Source organism: Drosophila navojoa, chromosome 4 (genome assembly GCF_054131105.1).
Source record: "Drosophila navojoa isolate 15081-1374.11 chromosome 4, UAZ_NAV_1.0, whole genome shotgun sequence".
NCBI classification, from domain to species: domain Eukaryota; kingdom Metazoa; phylum Arthropoda; class Insecta; order Diptera; family Drosophilidae; genus Drosophila; species Drosophila navojoa.
In genome coordinates this window covers 1697578-1719413 of record NC_142892.1, presented here as the reverse complement: position 1 = coordinate 1719413, position 21836 = coordinate 1697578, and the positions used below count along the sequence as shown (strand labels likewise).

The 21836-nt window shown below is 39.0% G+C and overlaps 2 protein-coding genes across 14 annotated transcripts; both read right to left on the bottom strand.

Moving 5' to 3' along the window:
* Positions 1–340: 340 nt before the first annotated feature.
* Chd64 (transgelin calponin-3) lies at positions 341–9282 on the bottom strand. Of its 2 annotated transcripts, none has more exons than XM_030385595.2 (3): positions 8999–9282; positions 1000–1341; positions 341–938 (listed from the first exon to the last, which is right to left on the bottom strand). In XM_030385595.2, the coding sequence occupies exons 1-3, from the start codon at positions 9050–9052 to the stop codon at positions 768–770; spliced, it is 567 nt and encodes a 188-aa protein (XP_030241455.1). In that variant the 5' UTR covers positions 9053–9282; the 3' UTR covers positions 341–767. The 2 variants fall into 2 exon arrangements, with proteins under 2 accessions (XP_030241455.1, XP_030241456.1); XM_030385596.2 differs by lacking the exon at positions 8999–9282 and adding an exon at positions 1420–1474.
* A 2137-nt stretch (positions 9283–11419) lies between these two features.
* ens (MAP7 domain containing protein ensconsin) lies at positions 11420–21829 on the bottom strand. Of its 12 annotated transcripts, none has more exons than XM_089260136.1 (15): positions 21600–21829; positions 20754–20807; positions 18622–18878; positions 18420–18559; positions 18237–18352; positions 17523–17771; positions 16521–16664; positions 15278–15934; positions 13951–14130; positions 13699–13886; positions 12731–13591; positions 12433–12666; positions 12004–12374; positions 11715–11923; positions 11420–11650 (listed from the first exon to the last, which is right to left on the bottom strand). In XM_089260136.1, the coding sequence occupies exons 1-15, from the start codon at positions 21646–21648 to the stop codon at positions 11634–11636; spliced, it is 3726 nt and encodes a 1241-aa protein (XP_089116262.1). In that variant the 5' UTR covers positions 21649–21829; the 3' UTR covers positions 11420–11633. The 12 variants fall into 12 exon arrangements, with proteins under 12 accessions (XP_089116262.1, XP_030241443.2, XP_030241442.2 ...); XM_030385583.2 differs by having other exon boundaries at positions 15581–15934; XM_030385582.2 differs by having other exon boundaries at positions 15278–15931.
* Positions 21830–21836: the final 7 nt, after the last annotated feature.

Sequence of the window (21836 nt, the reverse complement as noted above, 5' to 3'; positions counted from 1 at the left end):
CCTATCTTAACTGGAGGGGCTAGTGGTATTGGCGTTGGTATTTATTGTCTGCCACCAGGATCAGCGCATATATCGATAGCTCTCCCAATCATATGAAACATTCATATCAATAAGAAACCCATAGATCGCATTTGTTAAAAGAATAATTATTTATTTTCAACATTGAATAACATTTAAAATATATTATATATCAATATTAAATGTGTAGTAATACATATTATATATACTTGTTTCTCTTTTCAACTATTTCGATGCTTTGAATACATTCATTTTAAATGCTTAGGTGTTGATTGAAATTCAGGTGGTTAGTATTCCAAAAGTATTTTAGTTTTCTCTTCTATTTTTGATTTAAATTTTGGCGGTACTTTAGTGACAAGGCAATCCGTTACGTTTGGTCATGGCACAATTATTGAGTGCTTACTGGATTTATATAAGAATATATATATATAAGATATTTATTAATTGATCGTGCCAGAAATGCATTTTTTTTTTGTTGAAAATAGAATTATATAATCATTCTAAGAAATCCGTACGTTCGAGTACTTAATAATATTAAATTAAAAGTATGTTGCAAAAAATGTTCAATTTGTAATACAAATATGTATAAAGAAACATTTGCTTTATATAAATACATTTTTTGTCTTGGTTTTCTTTTTTGTTTTTGTTTTTAAATAGAGGAATGCCGGAACGGAAGATGCTTTCATTTTTGTTTTGGCTTTATTGCGGAATGTGAGTGAGAGAGATAGGAAGTACGAGTGTGAGTGATTCTACATGTGTCGAGTGTTGCCAAAGTTAATGCCAGACTGGGTGGCGCCCTTATTGGAGCCGTACTGTAGGGAGATAACATTTTGGCCGGCGCGCAGCTGCTCCTCGCTGAAGTTGCGCACATTCTTGTCCGCCTCCTTGGGGCCAATCGATGGCTTGTTGAAGTTGGAGGCCTATATCAACAGAATTATCATTAGTATATATAGAGATAAATATCTTTAAGGTCTTGCTTACCTTGCGACCCAGCGACTGCAAGCAGATGACAACAGAATTGAGATTCTGTCGCTCCCAGAGATCGACACTCTGGAAAGTCTCCTGTGTGGGCACACCGAAGTTCTTGGCACACTCGAGGAAAGCCGAAATGTTCTCCATGCATTTGAAGGCCATTTTGCTCTCATTAACCTTCTTGATGCTTCCGGGCTGTAGGGAATTGGCCAGCTTGCACAGGATCACGCCATCCTTGAGCACCTCAAAGAAGTTGTCCGTATCGCCCGATGTGTTGATGGGCTCGCCTGTCACAGCCTTAATCCATTCCAGCGACTCCTGTGCCAGCTCCTCACTGTACTTGGAATTGATCTGTAAAGATCACAGAGGAGTGGATAATATCCCTTAGTATGTATGCCTTATAAGTTTTCCATATATATCCAGCGTAACCTTTGATTGGTACATAGTGTTCCACTCTCAACTAAAGCCGTTTCACAAATGAAATCATGTCCAACCCATATATAGATTCTTTTCGTTATCTGCGGCAATATATTGCAGATAGCCCGTCTATCGTTAATTGGATCGTAAACATTCGTGCTCATGACCATAATTCAAGTTTGGTTAAGGATAAGATTGCAGTTTCCGAGACAACGGGCGCTCCCAAAAATTAAACCCCCAATATAAGTTTCTCTTTCTTGAGCTATCCATAAAAAAGAAATACTACAAAATTTTGATTGCATATCAAATTTACCCATGCATTTGTACTTGCATGCGCGCTGGAGTCATAAGGAATATGTTATGGGTCGATAAAATGGGTTTTGCTACGATATTGTAGAGGTCTAGATATATTGCATATCAGTTGAATAGATATATTGAATATAATCTTAGAACAAGTTTCCATTTATCATAGATACTTAACTTAAATGAACTTCATAATTGAATTAAGTGACGCTCATTTATGTATAAGCATATGTATGTATGTCTCAGGAGAATTGTGAATAAAGTCACGTTCTCAATCTCTCTCTCTCTCTCTCTCTCTATCTCTATCTAAATGCATAACCATATTTGCCTATGTTGCGCTGCTGTTGCCGTTTTAGCTTTTTTTTTATACAATTTTCGTATCTCTGTTTTGGCCATATAAAGCGCTAAGGCTTAAGCGCCAGCTGTTTGGGCGTCCTTCGCACCGTTTTGGCTCATAATCGAGGCCCACTTGTTGAGCGTTATTGGAGTGGACATGCGAAAAAAAAAAACAAAAAACAGAAACAATCGAAAACCACAAAAGTTGTCAATTGGTTTGCGTGTTAAGTTTCCATTTGACAATAACTGTGGGAGGGAGAGAGAGAGAGTGTGTGGGTGGGAGAGAGATAGCTGCTATAGAAACTGTTGTCACTTAGCACTCAGTTATTAATTTTAGATTTAATTGAATTGCTGTCGGCTAACTGATTTGAGATTAGCAGGAATTCTATTATTAGGGGTGCTCCCACATTTGCCCTCTCTTTCTCTCCTTCCGCTGCCTGTATTTCTCTGTTGTCTCTATTAAAATAAATGATCTCACAGACATTTGTCGTCAATTGGTTAGTTTGTCCCCTTGATTACGTTGCATTTTTTTTGCAATTGCTGAGTAGAATGTGAAAGAGAGCAAACGCTGATTATAGTTCGCTTTGTTTGCTCATCACGTGTTCCCCCGTGCGAAGCGCCTGCAATTGGAGCGCTGCATAAATGAAGGTGAATGCACTGTGGGACTATCGAATGCTCACTGTAGTAGTGGTTCCTCATAGCGATAAGCAAATTTTATGAGCTGCGCAGAAGAAGAAGGAAAAGTTATGTGCTGATCAAGAAGCCGATATGCAGATAGACACAGGCCATAAAAATGTAAATCAATGAAATAGTATTGTTTTTTATGTCTTTGTCAACAGCTCGCCATGCTCTTGATATGCTCTGTGAAATGGACAGTTGAAAGGGGTATGATGGGTAGCAGAAGATGTGGATTTAAGCAATTTAAATATATTTTATATAGCTCTATTAAAGACAGATACATAAGAGAGATATTCTTTTGCTATAATAATTGCCTTCGATTTCAGCTACATCGATAAATATCGAAATATAAGGAAGTATGTCATATGAGTAGCTGATTTTTTAGTGTAGCATATTACGTTTTTATAGTTCATGCGGTTATCTAAACGATAAATCGATTATTTGATAACTTCATTAAGCTTTTAGCATATGCGAATGTTTATGAAAGCTATAAATACCGGCAATTTGGGTTTTGGTAATCTTTTCTGTGTTCTCTCTCCTACACCAAATTTCAATTGATTATCGAAATTTGCGTTAACAACAGCAATTATCGATACAGTTATTAAAACACGCTTAAACTTAATTGAAAACTGCAAAATTTTTGGCAAAGAGCGTTTCACACTCATTTGGGGTCATTAGAAAAAACTGTTGACCCCAAAAAGAAAGCTGAAACTGAAGCCGAAGAAAAGAATCTGAAAATAATTTAACAATCGGTCCGAGAGCAATGGCTCAATTTATCATGTTTTGTGTGTGATTTTTCAAAGACAATTAATAAGAATTTCTATTGATTGACATTTTCTCGAGACAAACCACATGATGATCGTGATCATGTTGATGATGATGATGATAATTATGCTGATGGCATCTGGCAGATAAAATGACGCCCGCAAGGCGCTATGCATAAATTTTGGGCTGAAAAAATCTTAGTTTATAGCAGAGATTCTCTGGAGAGACGGTCTTACGATTCATAAATATTATACTTATATATGAATATAAACATATATATATAGCTATATATAGATATGTGTATATACATACATACTCATTTACATGGACATAAATAAAATAGCCGTTAAGAGCCTAATCAATGCGCTCGATTTCTGGCACATTTGCGGTCTCTCCATAAATATTTATGTGCATATTTGTATATACATATACATATATCTATCGCTCGAGCGATCTATCTATATTTTACTTTTGTCTGGAGTTATGGAATTTGGAATTGGCTAACATGACTTACAACCTGGCTTAGAGCGCAACAACAAAAACAACAATGAGTTAGCAAATTGAAAGGTAAACAAAAAATCAACAATAAAGCTCGGGTCGAAAGTATCCGACTAGGAGATGCCCTGAGATAGAGATTAGCACACCTCTACTCTTTGAAAGTAAGGATTCGGTTAAAATGTCGGTATATATTCAGTTTTCCTATCAAGAACTTATATATGTACATAGTTAGTGGGATCTTCCACGCCTATTCTATTACGTATGTACCTAGCCATTATACCCATTTTAAGTGTTTGCAGGGTACAAACATGTCTACCAGTAAAAATTGTAGGCTCTGCTTCTTTCTTTTTAGTTTTTTTTTTTCTTATTTACAAAAATATTTAATGAGTCAGCAGCCTCCGATAATTCAGCTAGCTCTTTTTTTTTGCTCTATGAGAGGTCGTCACGAAATTCGACGACAACTTTATAGTGTTGCTCTGTATAAAGTACAGTTAGTAACTGAAATACATATTCACACATATAAATATGATGTATGTATATATGCACACATGTATATTTGTATATGCAAAGTTCTAGAACGTGAGTTTTGCCTTATCGTAAAAGAGAGTGCAAAATAAACGTCTGTATGTATATAGCTCATTTTATACGAAATATAATGGAGAGGATGTCACAATGGAATTTTTGCTTATCAACAACGTTGTGATTGCACTCAACAAAATGGTATATATACATGTACATATGTATTTATATTTATAAAAATACATTCTTGAGAGACTAGGCCAGGGTTCTTTGTCTCCCATTGGTCAACGGCCCAAAGTTGTTAAAGCACAGTTATAATAGTTGCCCTAAAATGGCCACTGCGCATGCGACCCAGCGCTACATACACTGCTCGAAACTAGGGAACAATTTCTAAAATGTTTATTATATAGAGAAAATTTCTAAGTGCTATTTCTAGAGTCTTTTGTTTAGAGAGCTAAGATGTGTTTAGCAGATAGAGATGGAGATAGATTAATCTCTTAGTTTAGGTAGCCATTTAAGAGCTTAAACAAATTGTATACATAATGTAAAATCTAATCAAAGATAGTCATATCTAAATTTCTTAGAGATATTAACAAGCTAAGAAATATATGTATATTCGAACTTTATAGTTGGAAACTCTTATAATTTGCGAGTCTCAACCATGAATGTATGTACATATATAATTCTGAAGCTTGAAAACAGTTCCATTTAGTTTTGTATATACCGCAGTGTATGTGGCAGTTGACACTGACATTGATGTACAACTCGAAGCGCATGGGCTGGGTACTGGGTACTGGGTCTGTGGGTCAGTTCATAAATTAAGCGCGATTACGCGCAATTACAGAGCAGCGCGACAATGCGTAACATCTGCGGGAAACTAATTAATTTTAACAGTATTTTTATTTTGATGAAGTTGCCTGATTGTACTGTACAGGTTGGCGCTATGGGTGTCTTGTTGTTTGTTTTCTGTTTGTTTTTTTTTTGTTGCCCGCACGCAAGTCGCATTAGCGTTAGCCAAGCCTGAAAGCCTCTTCATTAGCTCAAAGAGCTTTTAGTTAAATTAAAAGTGTTTGCATACAATTCGCGCTTCCTCACTATCTCACCCTCTCTGTCTTACATTAACCTCAGCCTTGGCTTGAGCTCAAGCTAAGCTGTGGGCAAAGGAAACCAGACTCAAGTCTCAAGCTGCAACACCCACCACCACCACCACTACTACAATTGCAGTGCAAAAGCAAATAAAAATCACAGTTATTTTAGCTTAGTCATACGTAGAAAACGCTTTTACAAATGCTCTGCCGTTTTAATTTGCAAGCTGTATAATTTTCAGGCAAACAATTCAGCTGATTCCACAGCTGTTTTCTTTAGTGCAGCACAAGGTGCATATACCCGCTGCTCATCAATTTTTATAGGTAATTGCGAACAGACACAACTGTTAAACACAGATAGAGCAACAAGGAGTTGTACATACATATGTATGTATTATTGGAAGGGAGTGCTTTCTGACGCATAAATCTAACAGCGGCTGACGCAAGTTTCCGTTTCAGAAGACGCGCGTAGTGTGTAAAAGTATTGCTCGATCTGTCTCTCTCTCTCTCTCTCTCTCTCTCTCTAACCCTCGCTTGTTTCATTATGATTAGCGTGGCAACGGATCATTGCGTAATGAATTTTTGCTTAGGGATCAGCAGATGATGTCATTATTGAGTTTGCAACTGAAGCAATAACTGAACAAATGCTGATGATTAGTTCGAAAATTAACAGTTGACGCATAAAGCTTAAAAGAAACAAAACAAAAGACGCAGCTTGTGTCCGTGTGTGTGTTGAGGCGCGTATGATTGTGGGCGTGTTTGTATATAGTTTATGTATGTATGTATGTGATTTAGTTACGTGCAAAATGAGCGACGCGTTAAGATAAACAACAACAAGAAAACCCGATTGGCAAATCTGTTCACCACTTGCGGTTATTTTATTTCCGAATTCGATTTCGCTTTCTTTTCGATGTGTCATGCCTGCCGGTCGATGACAATTACAAAGCATTGCGGGTGACCGATATCTGAGCGAAAACGAGAAATATACCAAAATAGAGCAACAAAAACAAAAGCACTCGAGCTTTGAATACCGCAAGCAAAATAAACGAGGTCAATTATGTGACTGATTTTAACTGTTGTTTTACGATATTTTTTACATTTTGTTTTGCTAAAGTGTAAACATTGCAAAAGACAGCACAGTGGTACACAATAGCGTTAAAAATGTATCATTTATATACGTATGTATATTTTTGTTTGTTAGATTTACATACATATGTATATGTGTATGTATAAGACTAACAAATTGAGTTCAAACTCTTTTATTACATTTTTGGCGATCTCCGAGTTTCACCGGAAATTCAAACAACAATTTGATTTATGATTTGGTTGAGTTTTGCCATCACTTTTTATGGCTTATCTGAAAATGTATGACTACAATTATGATTCGTAGTACTGTACAAAGGTACATAACTATAGTTCTTTTTTCGTTTTTTTTATAACAACGGACCTAGAAGAGCTCGACAAGTTCCATTTGGTAAACTGATACGGCGGCGAACCTGCTTGCGGATGTATTAATGTGACCATATCTATGTTTGCATGTGTATAGGTGTCCAAGCGTGCGTGTGCATGTGTATGTGTGTGCGTGTGGGTTCCAGTGATTACTAGAGGTACGTGCTAACGCTTCTATGGGTACCCATATAGAAGAGGAATGGGCGAACAGACAAGCGAACGACTAATTAATGGCTACATGGCCAAAGAGGTGCGGGGTCGAGGGGCGCAAGGGTTACAGTTAGGGTATGTCTAGAAAGCGGAATCGAAGAAGAGGAAGTGGAAGAACGTAGGGAACGAGCTGTTGAGCCTTCAATAATAGTTACTCGATTTTTGCTGAAATTTGAGTCGTTGCCATAAAAGTACACAAAAATAACTGCCAACCGACTCTACATACACACACACACATGCACATACTCACTCTCACATAGACAGTCAAATGGACAAACAATTTTTTAAAAGTTGATTCAGCGGCATGTTGTTTTTGTTTGCTTATACTACACACACAAACACACACCCATTTCCACACTTAAGTGCGGCGCGCATGTGTGTTAGTGCGTCAAAAGGTGCTATCGCTACGTGGGGCGCTTTAGATACACTTGTTTAAAGTATGCCCATTTTGTCACTAAATATGTAACTTGGTATACATACATATATGTCCATACAAATATATATCACACACTCATATATGGTTACACGTTAAACAAATAAGTAGATCAACAGAAAATAGCTTTATATTATATTTCTAGCAAGCTTCCATATCAATCAATTTCAATGGAACGAATCAAAATCAAAAACAAGGGCATTCAAAGTTCGTCAACTCGTTCACACATAACTTTCTTTCGGCTTCTTTAATACATTTTTTTTCTTCAATTTTTGAAGTTAACGAAGACGGGCAGCTGGCAGGCAGGCAGGCAGCCCAATGACATCATCGCGCTCTCTCGCTCCTGCGAAGCCGTTGATCGCGGCGAAAAACAACCAAGAGGAAACATAATAAAGGGGGCTGCGGCGCAGCGCAGCGAGCCACGCGGCAAATTTTAGGAGAGACGCTAAGGGAAATGTCCCTCCAGTTGTCGTTCTCGGTGTCTGTTCTGTTTGACCAATGCTGTAACTGAATACATTGTTTTCGTAGCTGGCGTCCATTAGTGGATTGCACTTAATCCGTTCCCTCTTCCCCTTCCTCACCTTCTCCTTCCTCTCTATCTCTCTCTTTCTCTTTCGTTGTCCACATACCATATACAATTTCAAATTTCACTCACGTCGCAGGGACAGTGCATTGCGTAATTTCCAAGGGGAACGCGGGGGGAATGGCGACACTGGGATACATGTAAGCCCAGTTCCGCATATATGTATCTGTATGTATAGCATGCCTACATATGTAAATTGCAGTAAATAAGCGTCACTAATGTCAAATTAGTTTAACAGAGAAAGAGAATGCAAGCGCAAGCGAGGGCCGCGCTACGATTGCTGTGATCCCTTTTGCTCTCTGCACTGCAATTTGGCACCCATGAAGTCTATTGAGCAATCAAGAATTAGAGAGTGAGAGAGAGAGAGACGAAATTGTGCTCAGCTGCAATTGAACGAAGCCTGACAAAGCATCGTTTCAAGTGCAAACAACTGCCTAATTGAATTTCAACTCAAACTTCAACTTTAGAAATTACGCATGCATGGCCACACACACTTAGATACACTCGCACACTCATACAGAGTCATGCATACTTAAAGATGACTTATCAACGCGAACTGCAAATTGGGAATGAGGTCATCTCTAAGACCATTTTTAGCCTGAATTTTGGCGCGCGAGAAAAGACGCAACTCGGTTTCAAATGCCCAAATAAAGGCATTGCAGCTTAACAGTCACACACTCTCACACACATGCATGCATACAATATTATGTTTTTTGGCAAAAATTTGGTTACCTTGCGCTGCGCTTCGGCCGCAAAGCCACTCTTTGGAGCACGATTCGAAGACATGTTAATGTTTGTTGTTGTTGTTGCTGGTGCTGCTGGATTTTTGGTTGGAAACGGGTTTGCAGGGTGTGTTGCGTTACGTTTTTGTCGAAAAAAAGTAGCTTAACGTTGCACTCTGGCCAATGGAATGTTTATCACAAATTGGTAATATATATATGTTTATATTTTCACGTTGCGCACAACACACGTCCGCTCGCAACAAATACTAAAAGCGCTTTGAGCGTGACATGCCAACAGCCAAAACCAAGAAAACTTGAAGCCATTAACAGCGCTGTTGTTAATGTTAACAGTGCCAGCCGGTGAGAGACACAATAACAGATGGGGAGCGAAAAGCAGTTTTAATGAGCCGCTCTCAAAAGCTCTCCAACTCAGCTGCTGCTGTTGATGATGATGATGTCATAATGCACATGTTGCCGCAGCTAACGGCTGTTCGAATCTGTTCTTTTTTTTTTATGGCATTGAAAGTAAAACGATATGAAGCCTGTTATTAGTAATAGCACTAACCAGTGGAAATAGTTTGTGCTTTCATGCTAAAGCATTATCACAGCATACCAGACATGGCCATGTCATTGGCTGATAGTACAAGCAGTAAAAATAAATGTTGCGGGTTATTTTTTTGTTGATCAGTTTTAAGTTGCCTTGAGAATTAGTTACATTTTATTCACATAAATATATTTTTTATGTAAGTGTTTTATATATGTTTCAAAGATAAGAAGAGAATTGCATAATTTGTTGTGGTTTTTCTTTTCAGTGTATTTAGTGAGTGTTTTTGTTGTTTTAATGTGTTCTAAATAAATAGGATTGCTTTTATAATTGTTTTGTTTTTGCACATATAATTGTTATATTAAATATACATAGCTCTAAGAATATACTGCAGCCAAGACAAGTTTTCTTTAATTTTTAATATATTTATTAAATATGTATGTCATTTGTCTTTTGATTATATCGCCTTTATGTTTTAGTTAATTTTATTTAATTGTTTAAACATAGGAAAAAGCATTCCATTTAACTAGACAACTACTAATAAACGGTTTAAGTGGTTGCTTGTATCAGTTAATATTTTACTTTTTATTTTTCTTTATTTATTTTTATTTTTTGCTCTCATGCATGTTAAGGCCCTCGCGCTCAAGTACAAGTGGGTGTGGCATATATATAAATATATATGCTTCATAGACTATGGTTTATTTGAAATGTTGATTTAATTTTATTTTAGTTTTTACAATTTCATATTTCTTGGGTGCATGCTAAATAATTTTGCTAATATTTTCTTTAATTAAAAAAATAATCATAATTTATTTTGCACATGGATAAATACAAATTACAAATGTAGATGTGTGTATATGTGTATATATATATAAAAAAAAGAATATCGAAAAAATATATATATATATGTATAAAGATTGACGTGAAAAAATAATATACACAGAGAGAACACTATTACATTTAAATAAGCAAAATATGAGCAGAATTTGACAGAGCAATCAAAAAATAATTCTAATTCCTAGTTACATATATGTATGTGTATGCATGTGTGTGTTCGTGTGTGTGTGTAAGCACTGATATCTGATATCTGTGTTTGTTTACATAGGCTACGCATCGCATATTGAACATAAAACAATAGTATCAGCAAATAATTTCAGACAATCTTTGTTTTCGTAATTGTTTCACTTTCATTTCTTTTAATAAATAATACCTCACGATTCGTTGGCTCAACGTATTTTTAAACTTAACTTATACAAACAACTGTGCAATAAAAAAATTGGGCAATAAACACACAGCGGGGTTTTGGGAGGGGGATACGAGGGAACAGCGCCCAGCATTGAGGTCGTATATAAATCGTATTATCATCATCTATTACACTTTCCAAACAATTCTGTCTCTGTCTCTTTTTTGGGGACTTGCACACATAATAATATGCCCCATGTTTCATCTCAAATTTCTTCCTATTCCTCGCTTTTCTATATATAATTTTCAATTATATATAACGCAGAGTTTGGGACTCACAAGCAATTTTCCTTTTACACACAATAATAATTATAATTAGAATTAATTAGCAAAATTGTAATTAAAAATCATCAATTTTTTCGCTCATTTCATTTGGGAACATTTTGATATCGAATTGCTTAGCATATTGATGATTTTGGGCTTGATCAGCATTATATAAATATATATTTATATATATATCGTTTTTTATGGTTTATCAGCATTCTCTTTACTTTTGTTTTGTCTTAGTTCTTAACTAATATTACATGCAAACGCTCTTTTCATCATTTCTCTTTCGCAGCTTGGCCTGCTTTATAATGTTTAGTTCTCTTTTATATATATGTATATAATAGTGTATATAGTTTTTATAAGCATTTTTCCTGTTGGTTTTTGTTTTTGTTAGTATCGCTAGTAACCATAATTTGTTGCCTTTCGCCACGTTTGTTTTTACTTTCGTTTTTTTGTTTGTTTAACTCAATTCTATAAATAAATACTCCACACACATTTAGCTATATATCAGTTTTTTTGTTGTTGATTTTCTTGTTCTCTGTTCTTTTAAATAGTTTAGAAAACAATCTTGTTTTGGTTAGCTTCAACGAATTCACAGCAGCGATATATCTGTAAAGATTAGGAAGATTATTATTTATAGTATATGTACTAAGTGTATTTCATAATGACCAACCTTTATTCTCGTGACTATCAGCAGTGACTAGCGTGTTGTTTGCCGCTGTGCTCGTCAGCAAGCTGTTATTGTTGTTATTGTTATTATTATTATTGTTATTGTTCATGTGCAGTTGTTGCTGTTGTTGTTGTGGTTGATGGGACTCTATGCTCAGATCGATTAGCTGCGTAACAGCTGGATTCACTGCATCCTGCAGCAGATTGATGTCGCTGCAATGAGTAAAGCCCATTTAGTTGATGTTCTTGTTGTTGTCAATTAAGACTCTAAACAGCTGTTGCGCTCGACTCACTTCTTGTTGTTCACATTCTCGATATGGCCATTCCCATTGGCCACTGCTGCTGGAATTGTTGCAGCTGCTGTTGTTTCCACATGCAGCTTGCCATTGCTCACCTCGTACTGTTGCAAGTTGTTCTTAGCATTCTCATCAATTATCAAATTTGAGAAACTGTTTATTAGTGAATTCTCTTTGTCCTGCACCGATTGCTCATACATGGCCTGACTGTTTGGTGGCTGCTCCACAGACTCTGTCTCATTAGCCGTTGGTGCAACTGCATCATTGATTGTGCTGCTGCTGCTCGGCGAGCCACCAGTTGAGTTACTGCTGCTGCTGTTCGCGTCATTTGCTTCCTTGGGTGCACCAGCCTTGGGCTCCGAGGATTCCTGCAAAGTGTTTAAGATGTTAATTTGAGCAAATATTGAGATTTTGATCTTTTACTACCTTGACGGGCGTAGCAGCTGCACCGCCACCCTTACGTGTGCGCGACATAATTGCCTCGACACGTTTGCGTCGCTCTTCGCGTTCCTTCTCCTCGCGCTTGAGGCGCTCGGCCACCTCGACACGCAGCTTTTCAGCCTCCTCCTTGGCCTTCTTTTCGGCCTCTTCGCGTTCGATACGCTGACGTTCCTCTTCCTCACGTCGACGCTGTTCCTCCTCTTCACGCTGTTGTGCTTCCTGTTAAAAGCGATTTCGATTAGCACTTATTTCAGCAAAGCTTTTCCATTTGCCTGACTCTTACCTCGATGGCCTTGCGCAGACGCTCCTCTTCGGCTCGTCGCTGCTCTTCAGCCAAGCGTGTGGATTCCTCTTCGAATAGTCGCTGGCGTTCGGCCTCCTCCTCTTGTGCCTTGAGCTCGGCAAGGCGCTCAGCCTCAAGCCTTTGGCGCTCCAATTCCGCCTGTCGTTCGGCCTCCTCGCGGGCCAGGCGTCGTCTTTCGGCTAATGCGGCCTTAGCCTCCTCCTCAGTCGTTATCTTTTTGGCTATCATCGATGCGGTCATCAAATCGTTGCTGTTGTTGCCATCCGCAGATGGGGGTGTCAATTCACGCACCTCCGAGTTCTCCTTGCTGCCGCCATTACGCAGTGTCTTCTTAGATTCCTGTGGAACTTGTGGCTGTGGTTGTGGTTGTGGCTGTGATTGTGGCTGAGGCTGAGACTGTGGCTTCTCATTGCCCTCGTCTGCCTTCTCATCCACGTTGACAGTTGCAACTACTGGAATTGGCTGCGACACCTGATCGTTTTGTGTCTTAGCATCTACTTGCAGTTGCTGCTGCTGCTGCTCCTCCTGTTGCTGCTCCGTTTTCTCTGTGTTCAATGCCTCCTTTTCCGCCTTGCTAACAGCAACAACTGCTTCAGGAGCTGGCAGCTCTGCAGTAACCTGCTCCACTGGATCCTTTGCCACACCGTTTGCCTCTGGTGCAGCTGTTATCGTGGAGCTGCTGCTGCTGCTGGTCACAATCATGGACGTGCTCATCACTGAGGGAACGGGTGCAGCCTTAAGTGTGGACTCCTTGTTGCGTCGATTAATGCGTTCCATGCTGCCGGTGCGACTGCGCGGCTGTGCCTTGGAAGCGGATGCAGACTTTGGTGGCAGCGTTTCCTAAAATCAAGTAGAATTTTATAAATATATAATAATGTCATAAATATAGAAAGCTTTTCAATTGGACAAATGTTTGTGTGATTGTTGCTATATAATTGGAAGCTAACCCGCTTTTGTGGCGTCTTCTTTTCGGCGCTGTGCATGCGCGTTGAGCTGGAGGTGACGATCATTGAGGTGGACATGAGGTTAGGTGTTCGTTTGGGTGTCGTTTGTGCTGTAGACGTGGATGGCGATGAGGCCGTATTTGTTGTCTTCAATGGCGGCTTGTGAGTGTCCCGCTTTAGTTTGTTCAACTCTGTGGGTGTATGAGTTCAGTATTAGGATCCATGGAGTCTATTTAAATAATATATCTCATTTACCATCTAGGGACATGCCAGTGCCTGCTATGCTAGCTGGCCGTGGTTTGCGCGGCGCTGTCGCTGGTCGTCGTGCCACGGGATTGGTTGTGGACAACGTGGTTGATGTGGACATTGCGCTGCCGGGACGTGAGCCGCTCAGATGACCATGTCCGCCGGGTGTTACATTGCCAGATCGCGAGCCTAAGGTTGAGAACAGATTAGTCATGGCTGTCACCTTGCAGAAGTCAGTTCAATTAATATTATTGAGATCTTTTAGTTATATATATGAGCAGGTGAGCACCAAATAAAAACAATGTAATTTGTGAATTGTGACCGTCACCAGAGAGAGTTCTTTGTCATTAATAAAACAAAAAGCGGAAAGAGGAACAACACAAGAGAAAAAAAATCCTAAAAACAAACGAGTTAAACAAAGTACCAAACATAGAGAAAGACACAATTACGCAGAGTGAGCCAAACAGAAAAAGACACAAAGCATAAACTAAAGTAACCTATGGAGATTGGGTGTGGGTGTGTGTGTGTGTGGATTGTGTGAGTGCGCGTGTAATGTGTGTGGATTATTGTATAGTTTAGTCCATACAAAATCGAACAAATAGCTGACAATGCTCAGCACACAATATGGAACAATAAACGTTGATTGATCGATTGCACGAGTACAAATGTTATCGATTTTAGACATGCTAATCGTTGCTCAGTTCCGATGACTGTCCATCTAAAAATCGATTCTTTTTATTTAGATTACCAGAAGGAGAAAAAGGGTAATACTTTTTAAATACTTGCTTTGTTGAACTATAAATTCTATGGATAGATACTACTACAATTATGTTGTTTACTACTAGATGAGTTCTGAGTTCTATCGTTAAGTGATAACTGTACAATATATCGATAAGCTGTAGTTGAGCTTCATGAAATCTATTGATGAATTAAGACTCGAACGTTATAGGCAAAACGAGGTAATGATATGATTTAAATACATGAATTCACGTTTAACGCTGAAAAATTATCGATAAGTCTACGTATTGTATTTGATAATAACAGTATATGTTGGTATATAACAGCAACTAATATGCTGCATGTGAGGACGTTGATATGTGTAGTTTGTGTGCCATATGTTGTTTGCATTAGAATATAAACCCGTTAGCTACTTTTTGGGGGATTACTAGGTGTGTGTGTGTGTGTGTGTAGGTGTTTGGAGATGTCAATGGACTTCTATGCTAGCCACCGCGGAAGTATAAATAAATAGGATGTGTATTTGTGTGTTATGGTAGGGTAATTTGTAGTTGTTGTTTTGGATGTTGTTGTTGTTGTTGTTTTTGTTGATCGCACACACCTGCATTCACTAACAAACTAGAAGAGTTCATGAACAACAATGAGTTTGGATCGAGGTCGTGATAACGGTATTTGGGGTTAGTAATAGTAGAGTTCGCATATTGTTGCTGGGCACGCCTAGACGACAGGTTGTTGAATGAGGCAAATGAGCTTTGAAGATATTTTTTAGTTGCTGCTGTTTGCAAGCCAAGATTCGACTGGCGTTGCTCTTGTTGTTGTTGTGGGTAGTGGTGGTGGTGTTGGTGGTTGTTGTTGGTGCTGTTTGTGGTCGACCACGAATAGCTTATCTGTGTCATGCTCTTACTGGAGTCACGCTGACCGCTGCTCAAAGGCCGAAAGCTTGTCGAGATGCCGCCACCCAACGAATACTTTCCACGCTCCCTTTGAGCACAGCCAGCCAGATGAGTCATGCTGCGCGACATGATGCCAGTCGCTGTCGAGGTGCCACTGCCTCCGGCACTCGCACTGCCCGCTCGCTTGCCCCTGGCCGGACCGCGCCGACCGCTGGCACTGTGGCCACCCAGCGATGCCGTCTCGTCCAGCATTTCCAGTTCACGTTCACGTCGCTCCCGCTCCAGTATGGCACGCATGTGCTCACCATTGCGACGGATGGGCTGGGCCAGCTGATCCAGGCGATTCATCGAGTAGGCGCGTCCTACTAGGTGGGTCGGTTGTTGTTGTTGTTGTTGTTGTTGGTGATATGTAAAGTGGAAAGTGGTTCAGAAAGTGTTGATGAATCAGAATCAGTAACATTGTAGCATTGTTGTAGCTGTTGTTTGTGGTTGGTTGTGGTGGTGGTGCTTGTGGTTCCTTATGCAGCTATATATATATACATACATATATGTATATATTTATATATATACAGTAGACATCACACTAATGGGCACAGAATTTTGCTACAATATGGGTGGTTGGGGTGGTGTGTGGTGTTTAGTGAGTTGTGAGCAGAAATTTCCTAATATAATATCTCCGAGTAGAATCAAAAGCAAGAAGAAACGAAAGGCCAAACCTCTCATATGGTCACACAGCGGTCATTGTTGTTGTCGTTGATTGTTCCTAACTGAATACGTTGATGAAATAATGTATATGAATAATGTATATGATGAGGATGATGATGAATACAAAATCATGACGATCAGCTGGAGAGCTGGATGTTGATGATGCTATGATGATAGCTGGAGGCTGTAGAAGTGTTTTTGAGAGGGGGTAGAGGGGGGTAGGGGGAGGTTATGGGTCGTTCTTACCTGGGGTTCTGGGCGTGGTGCTCAGTGAGCTGCGCGAACCATAGTGCCCGTCTCGAGGGCTGGGTATTGTCGGCATGAGATCCGTTTTCCTGCGGTAAACGCTTCGGAACATCATGTTATGTTGTGTTGTGTCAACGTTATCTTCTGCAATTGTGGTTTTTGGGATTTGGTTTTTGTTTTTCTTGTTTTACTTTTTTTTTTTTCGTTTTTAATTGATCAAAAAGTGTTGACCGAAACTTGGAACTAATGCAAAATGTATCATCGAGTAACCAAAAGCAAATGCTAAAGCAATTACCATGCCAAGTGTGTGAGAGAGAAAGAGAGCAAGAGAGCTACTAAAAATCGGGTAGTTGGATAAAAAAAAGAAATACTTAAAACAAAACCATTATACCATGATTTCCCACTTTAAATGGGATCAGGGTATAACTAGAGGCCGCCGCTTGGAGGAGGGAGAAATCGTTATAGAGAGCGTAACATGTTAGGGAATACAAGACCTAATTACTAGAGCATTGCAGCTATCGATAGCACAAGTTATCGATTACACATCGATTATGCTAACAATGGCATTCAGTGTTAATAGATTTCAGCATATGAATACCCCAATTGACGATAATATTAACCATAATCGATCAACAATATCGAGTTTAGTGCAATCATTTATAGAACAAATTAATAAACGCTGTTAATAATTCATAAATTAATCGATAGCACAATCAAAACGACAGATAATTATACAAATTATTATCAACATCAAGTGACACATTGTGATTTATCGATAATCGCAGTCGATAATTACAATCGAAAGCTTTCGTGCTCATCTTAAAGGATTCTTTTTACAAGGTACAATTATTAGATCATGCAAATAACATGGGCGCATGCCGGTTAGGAGAGCTTCTTAGAAAAGAGGGCGGTTAGGGCAACAAACAAATAAAATTGGGGAATACAATAACAAAACAGGAACAATAGAGAAGAAGTAGAAGAGTAGAGAAGAGGAACCCTCACCCTTACGATATGAGTTATTGTTGTTGTTGTAGTGGCTTGCAGTTGTTGCTGTTGTATATGGTCTGTGCGCAGTTGTGGTTGTTGTTGTTGTGGAAGTCAGTTTTTGGGCGTTATTCTGAGTGGGATGGGCTGGCCCATCGATATTTATTTCGCTGCCAGCTATCGATAACGAAAAACGCTTTGGCGGCTCATCGTTCGAATAGCCCCAATTGAACACCTCGTACATGGACGAAGACTTACGGCGGTGATCTGTGTGCAGAGGTGTTTAAATGTGGGGGGCAGTTTGAACAGAGAGAGTGAAAGAGAGATAATAAGTGAGAAATAGTGAGAATTGAACAAATTAACAAGAACTGAAGCTAACTGTTGTGGAATTAGCTTAAGTGGCGGGTATATAAAAATGTATATATTGTAAATCAAATAAACGAGGTGTGGGATAGGTGATATTGAAATCAAGTTAATAACTATTTGCACACTGCTGCAACAGTTCACAGATACTTGGGTAGCGGTATATATAAACATATAACTATTTAGTATATATGGTGGGAGATTGTCACGTTTGTCTAAAGTAATATTAACTGCAAAATAAATAGTTAAGATTAAGTGTTGTTGCTGAATTGTACTCCGTGTAGCGTGTGTGTGTGGTTGTGTGGGTGTGTCTGTGACAGTTCGACCGAAAGTTCATTGGATGGGGTGTTACTACTTCTACTAACTCACCATCTTGTCTGTCCGTGGATGAGGAGGTACGCTTCTTAGCACCACTATCGGCGAGTTCACGCTCGGAACTGCGACGTGAGAGCGAGGCGCCTGCTACATTTGATATAGATGTGGAACTATAAATAAATAAAATCATACACAATTATGATATCCACTTGGTTTGGTTGGACTTTATAGACGCACCGTCTTTGACTCCAGAAATTACTGGGCGATACCAGGCCATAATCCGTTGGCACATCCAGCAAACGAGGCGTTGACGAGCCAAAAGCAAACGCAATCGAATTTCTATCCCGTTTCTTTGTCTCTATTCGTGATTCGCGCTCCTGTAAAAGCAAAAGCAAAGTTTAATATATATATATGGATAATATGTTCCTGCTCTACACACTTGATTCTTTTTGAGTATATACTCTCGTCGCTCCTTCTCGGCCTCAATGATGGCCTTTTTGCGCTCCTCCACCTGATGACGTTTCTCTGTGTCACGCACGCGTATCTCCTCGATGCGACGACGACGCTCCTCCTCCTTTTGTTCGCGATACTTTTGTGCCGCCTCGGCTTGGGCTCGCAGCTCCTCGATTTTTCTCTGTCTCTCCTCATTCTGTCGATCGCGCGCATATTTCAGTTTCTCTTCTCGGTCTTTGGACGCTGTCAAAATGTGAATGGAAACAAAAATGTATTAGACTTGTATATAATCTTGATGTTTAACGATTGAGAGTGCGGGTGCTGGCACTGACTGGCGGGTGCGGCAGCTAGCACGAACATTCTTATTTAACATGTAGATGCTAGGTTTAATCAACAAAATTATTTTGCTACCTGTGGCAAAAAAAAATACAAGTAAAATCAATAAAGCTTCGGCAATGTTGTTCATATGCTGCCGTTTGTTTTTAATGCCCTGCACTCCATAAGAATTTGCAAATTGGGTAGATGGAAATCTTTTGATAAATGAAGTTGAGGCCAGATATTTTTTTGTGAATAAATAAATTCGGGCTACTAAAAAGAACTAACTATATTACTCATGCTACATTAATTTTTAGTTGTCATTGTTGTCTGCAGGGTATGTGCTAGTCGAATGAACTCAACCAGAACTAGGTTTACTTGCCTTTTTTTGGCATTTGCCGGCCACAACAGCCGCGCGACTTTTACACCGACTGACGTCATCGTCACTCGCTGTACGCTCGCTTTGTATGTATGTGGGTCAATTGACAACAAACTACAATAACAATGCACATACAGTCACATAAATATATACACTCACACACAGGTCGCCCCCAGAGCTAAGCGATGAGCAAATAAGGCAAAGAGTAAAATATAAGCGCGTAGTTGATTTTTTTTTTTTTGCTTTTGTTTTTTTTTTATTAAAATGACATTGAGCCATTGTGCAAAATAAAGGCAATAAAAATGCAAAGACAAACAAAAACAAGAAATTGTAAAAACTACTCAAATTTAGCCAAGTGGCAATTGGTCAACTAACTTTCTGCGCATTCGTTGTAATCGCCAATCGGCAATCGCCGGGCGATAACGCGTTATCGTTTTTATTGGTATTTATGGAATTCAATGACGTAATTGTGAATGCAAATTGTTCGAAACAAAAGGAAAATACACACACTTCCATCTGCAACAACTGGCATTGTATCGGGGCCAAGCTGTTTCTATTTTATCCGCATATAATTAGAGACACATCTGTAACAGCGCTTAGATAGCGAACTTGCTTATCATCACCTGTGAATGTGAATGTGAATGATCATGCCAGAGTCAACAACCTTGAACGTTGGCAGACGACAGCGACGACGCATTACATATGAAACTACATACAAATGTATGTATGTATGTATGTACGTCGCCCACCTTTTAGTGTTTGTCTTTTTTAGTCTGCTCCATGGGCTTGCTTACAGCTTCAGATGCATTAGCAGCCCACTCGCGCTTTACCCCTCGACACAAGAATTTCGCTGCTCAATTTGCTCTTGGATTTTTAAAGCATTCGGCTTTTGTCACAAGATATGCAACGCGGTGGTCGGGCGACCTACGTAACGTAAGCGTTAACGAGTTCATTTTTAATTGTTAAGAATATTCTTGATGGTTGCAGACAATTATATTCTTTCTGATTGCAATTTCTTAGCCATTCAATAATTTGCAAACTTGGTGCTAGAAACAACATACCCAACAACAGAAAGGCGTTTCAGAACTAAAGCCAATGCTAATATCTCCTATCTATTTCTAGTATATGTGATATATTTGTGCTAAAATTAAAAATTATGAAACCCTACATAGATTTCTTAGATGATTTGCCTTGGTGTATGATATCATAACATTATATTTGTACGAGTGTACTCTATAAGATAGCCGACCTATTAATATATATTCTTAACTATTATGTATGTATTTCGATTTCCCTTACGTTTTGGTTAGGAGCCGTAAGAGCATGCAATAGTCGCATATGTACATTTTAAATCATATATACATATGTTCCGTACTCATACATATACACAAATAATTAGAGTAGTGTATAAAACGTTGTCTTACCTTTTCGCTCGGCGCTCCCCTCTCGGCTTTCTGGTCGTTTGGGTATGTTTTCCACTGCAAGTAAATAAGAAAAACAAAAGCAAAATAAACACTTTAGTTTGTGTTTTGGTTTCGTAAGAAATATTTGTAAACTCTGTGTTGTAAAAGTTCATTCAGCCCCGCTGTTTATATACATATATATTTTTTGAAGTATCTTCCACGAATTTTCACTAGTTTTTTGCGAACACTCACTCGATAGAGTCCGAAAAAGAAATGAATATGAGAATGTAACAAAAAAAGAAAAGGAAAATCAATCGGCTTCTGTTTTGCACTTGTAGGGCAAGGAGAAAAAACACGCACTTGATAAGTTGACGGCGGCAGACGGACAAACATACATACACATACACATACACACACATGCTAGCACACACACAAACAAATGTGCAGCTGCAGCGCAGCTGCTGCCTCACGATGACTGTAAACGCTGGCTGCGGCTGCGGTGACGGCGAAAATGTTTTTCCTCTGGAAACTTTGAACGAAATTTTATTTATAACTCAAAACTCCAGTAAGGGGGGATTTAGCGCTGGCAAAACAGCCACACTGTAAGGAACTTGAAAAAACACACGGGGGCAATTTCACCCATATGAAGCAAACACTTCTTCTGGCTTCTTCTTTTTTTTTTCGTTCGCTTTTTCGAGTGTGAGTCGTCGTCGTCGTTGTCTTGGTTGCTGCTGCCCATTCGACCAACAAATTTTTTTCGTGGCTCTTTGTTACGCGAATTGTTTGTTCAATATTTGCACTGGCTATTTTACACGCACTGTTTTCTAGTTATATTTTGTTTGGTTGTTTCACATTTTAAATGCATACCTGCTGGGTTATTCGAATAATTTTCTTGCTGGCCCTCAAGACTCGCCATATTCTCACTATATTTTTTTCTACATCTACACTTATCGATACGGAGCACACAACTATCATGAGCAGCGATAATGACTACTCGATCACAATCAATCGATATGTGTGGCTAACACAGTTGCTATTTCAATATATTAGTTCACTGCTATAAAACTGATGTCGAAGCGATATGTGCTAAAAAATCGAATCCCG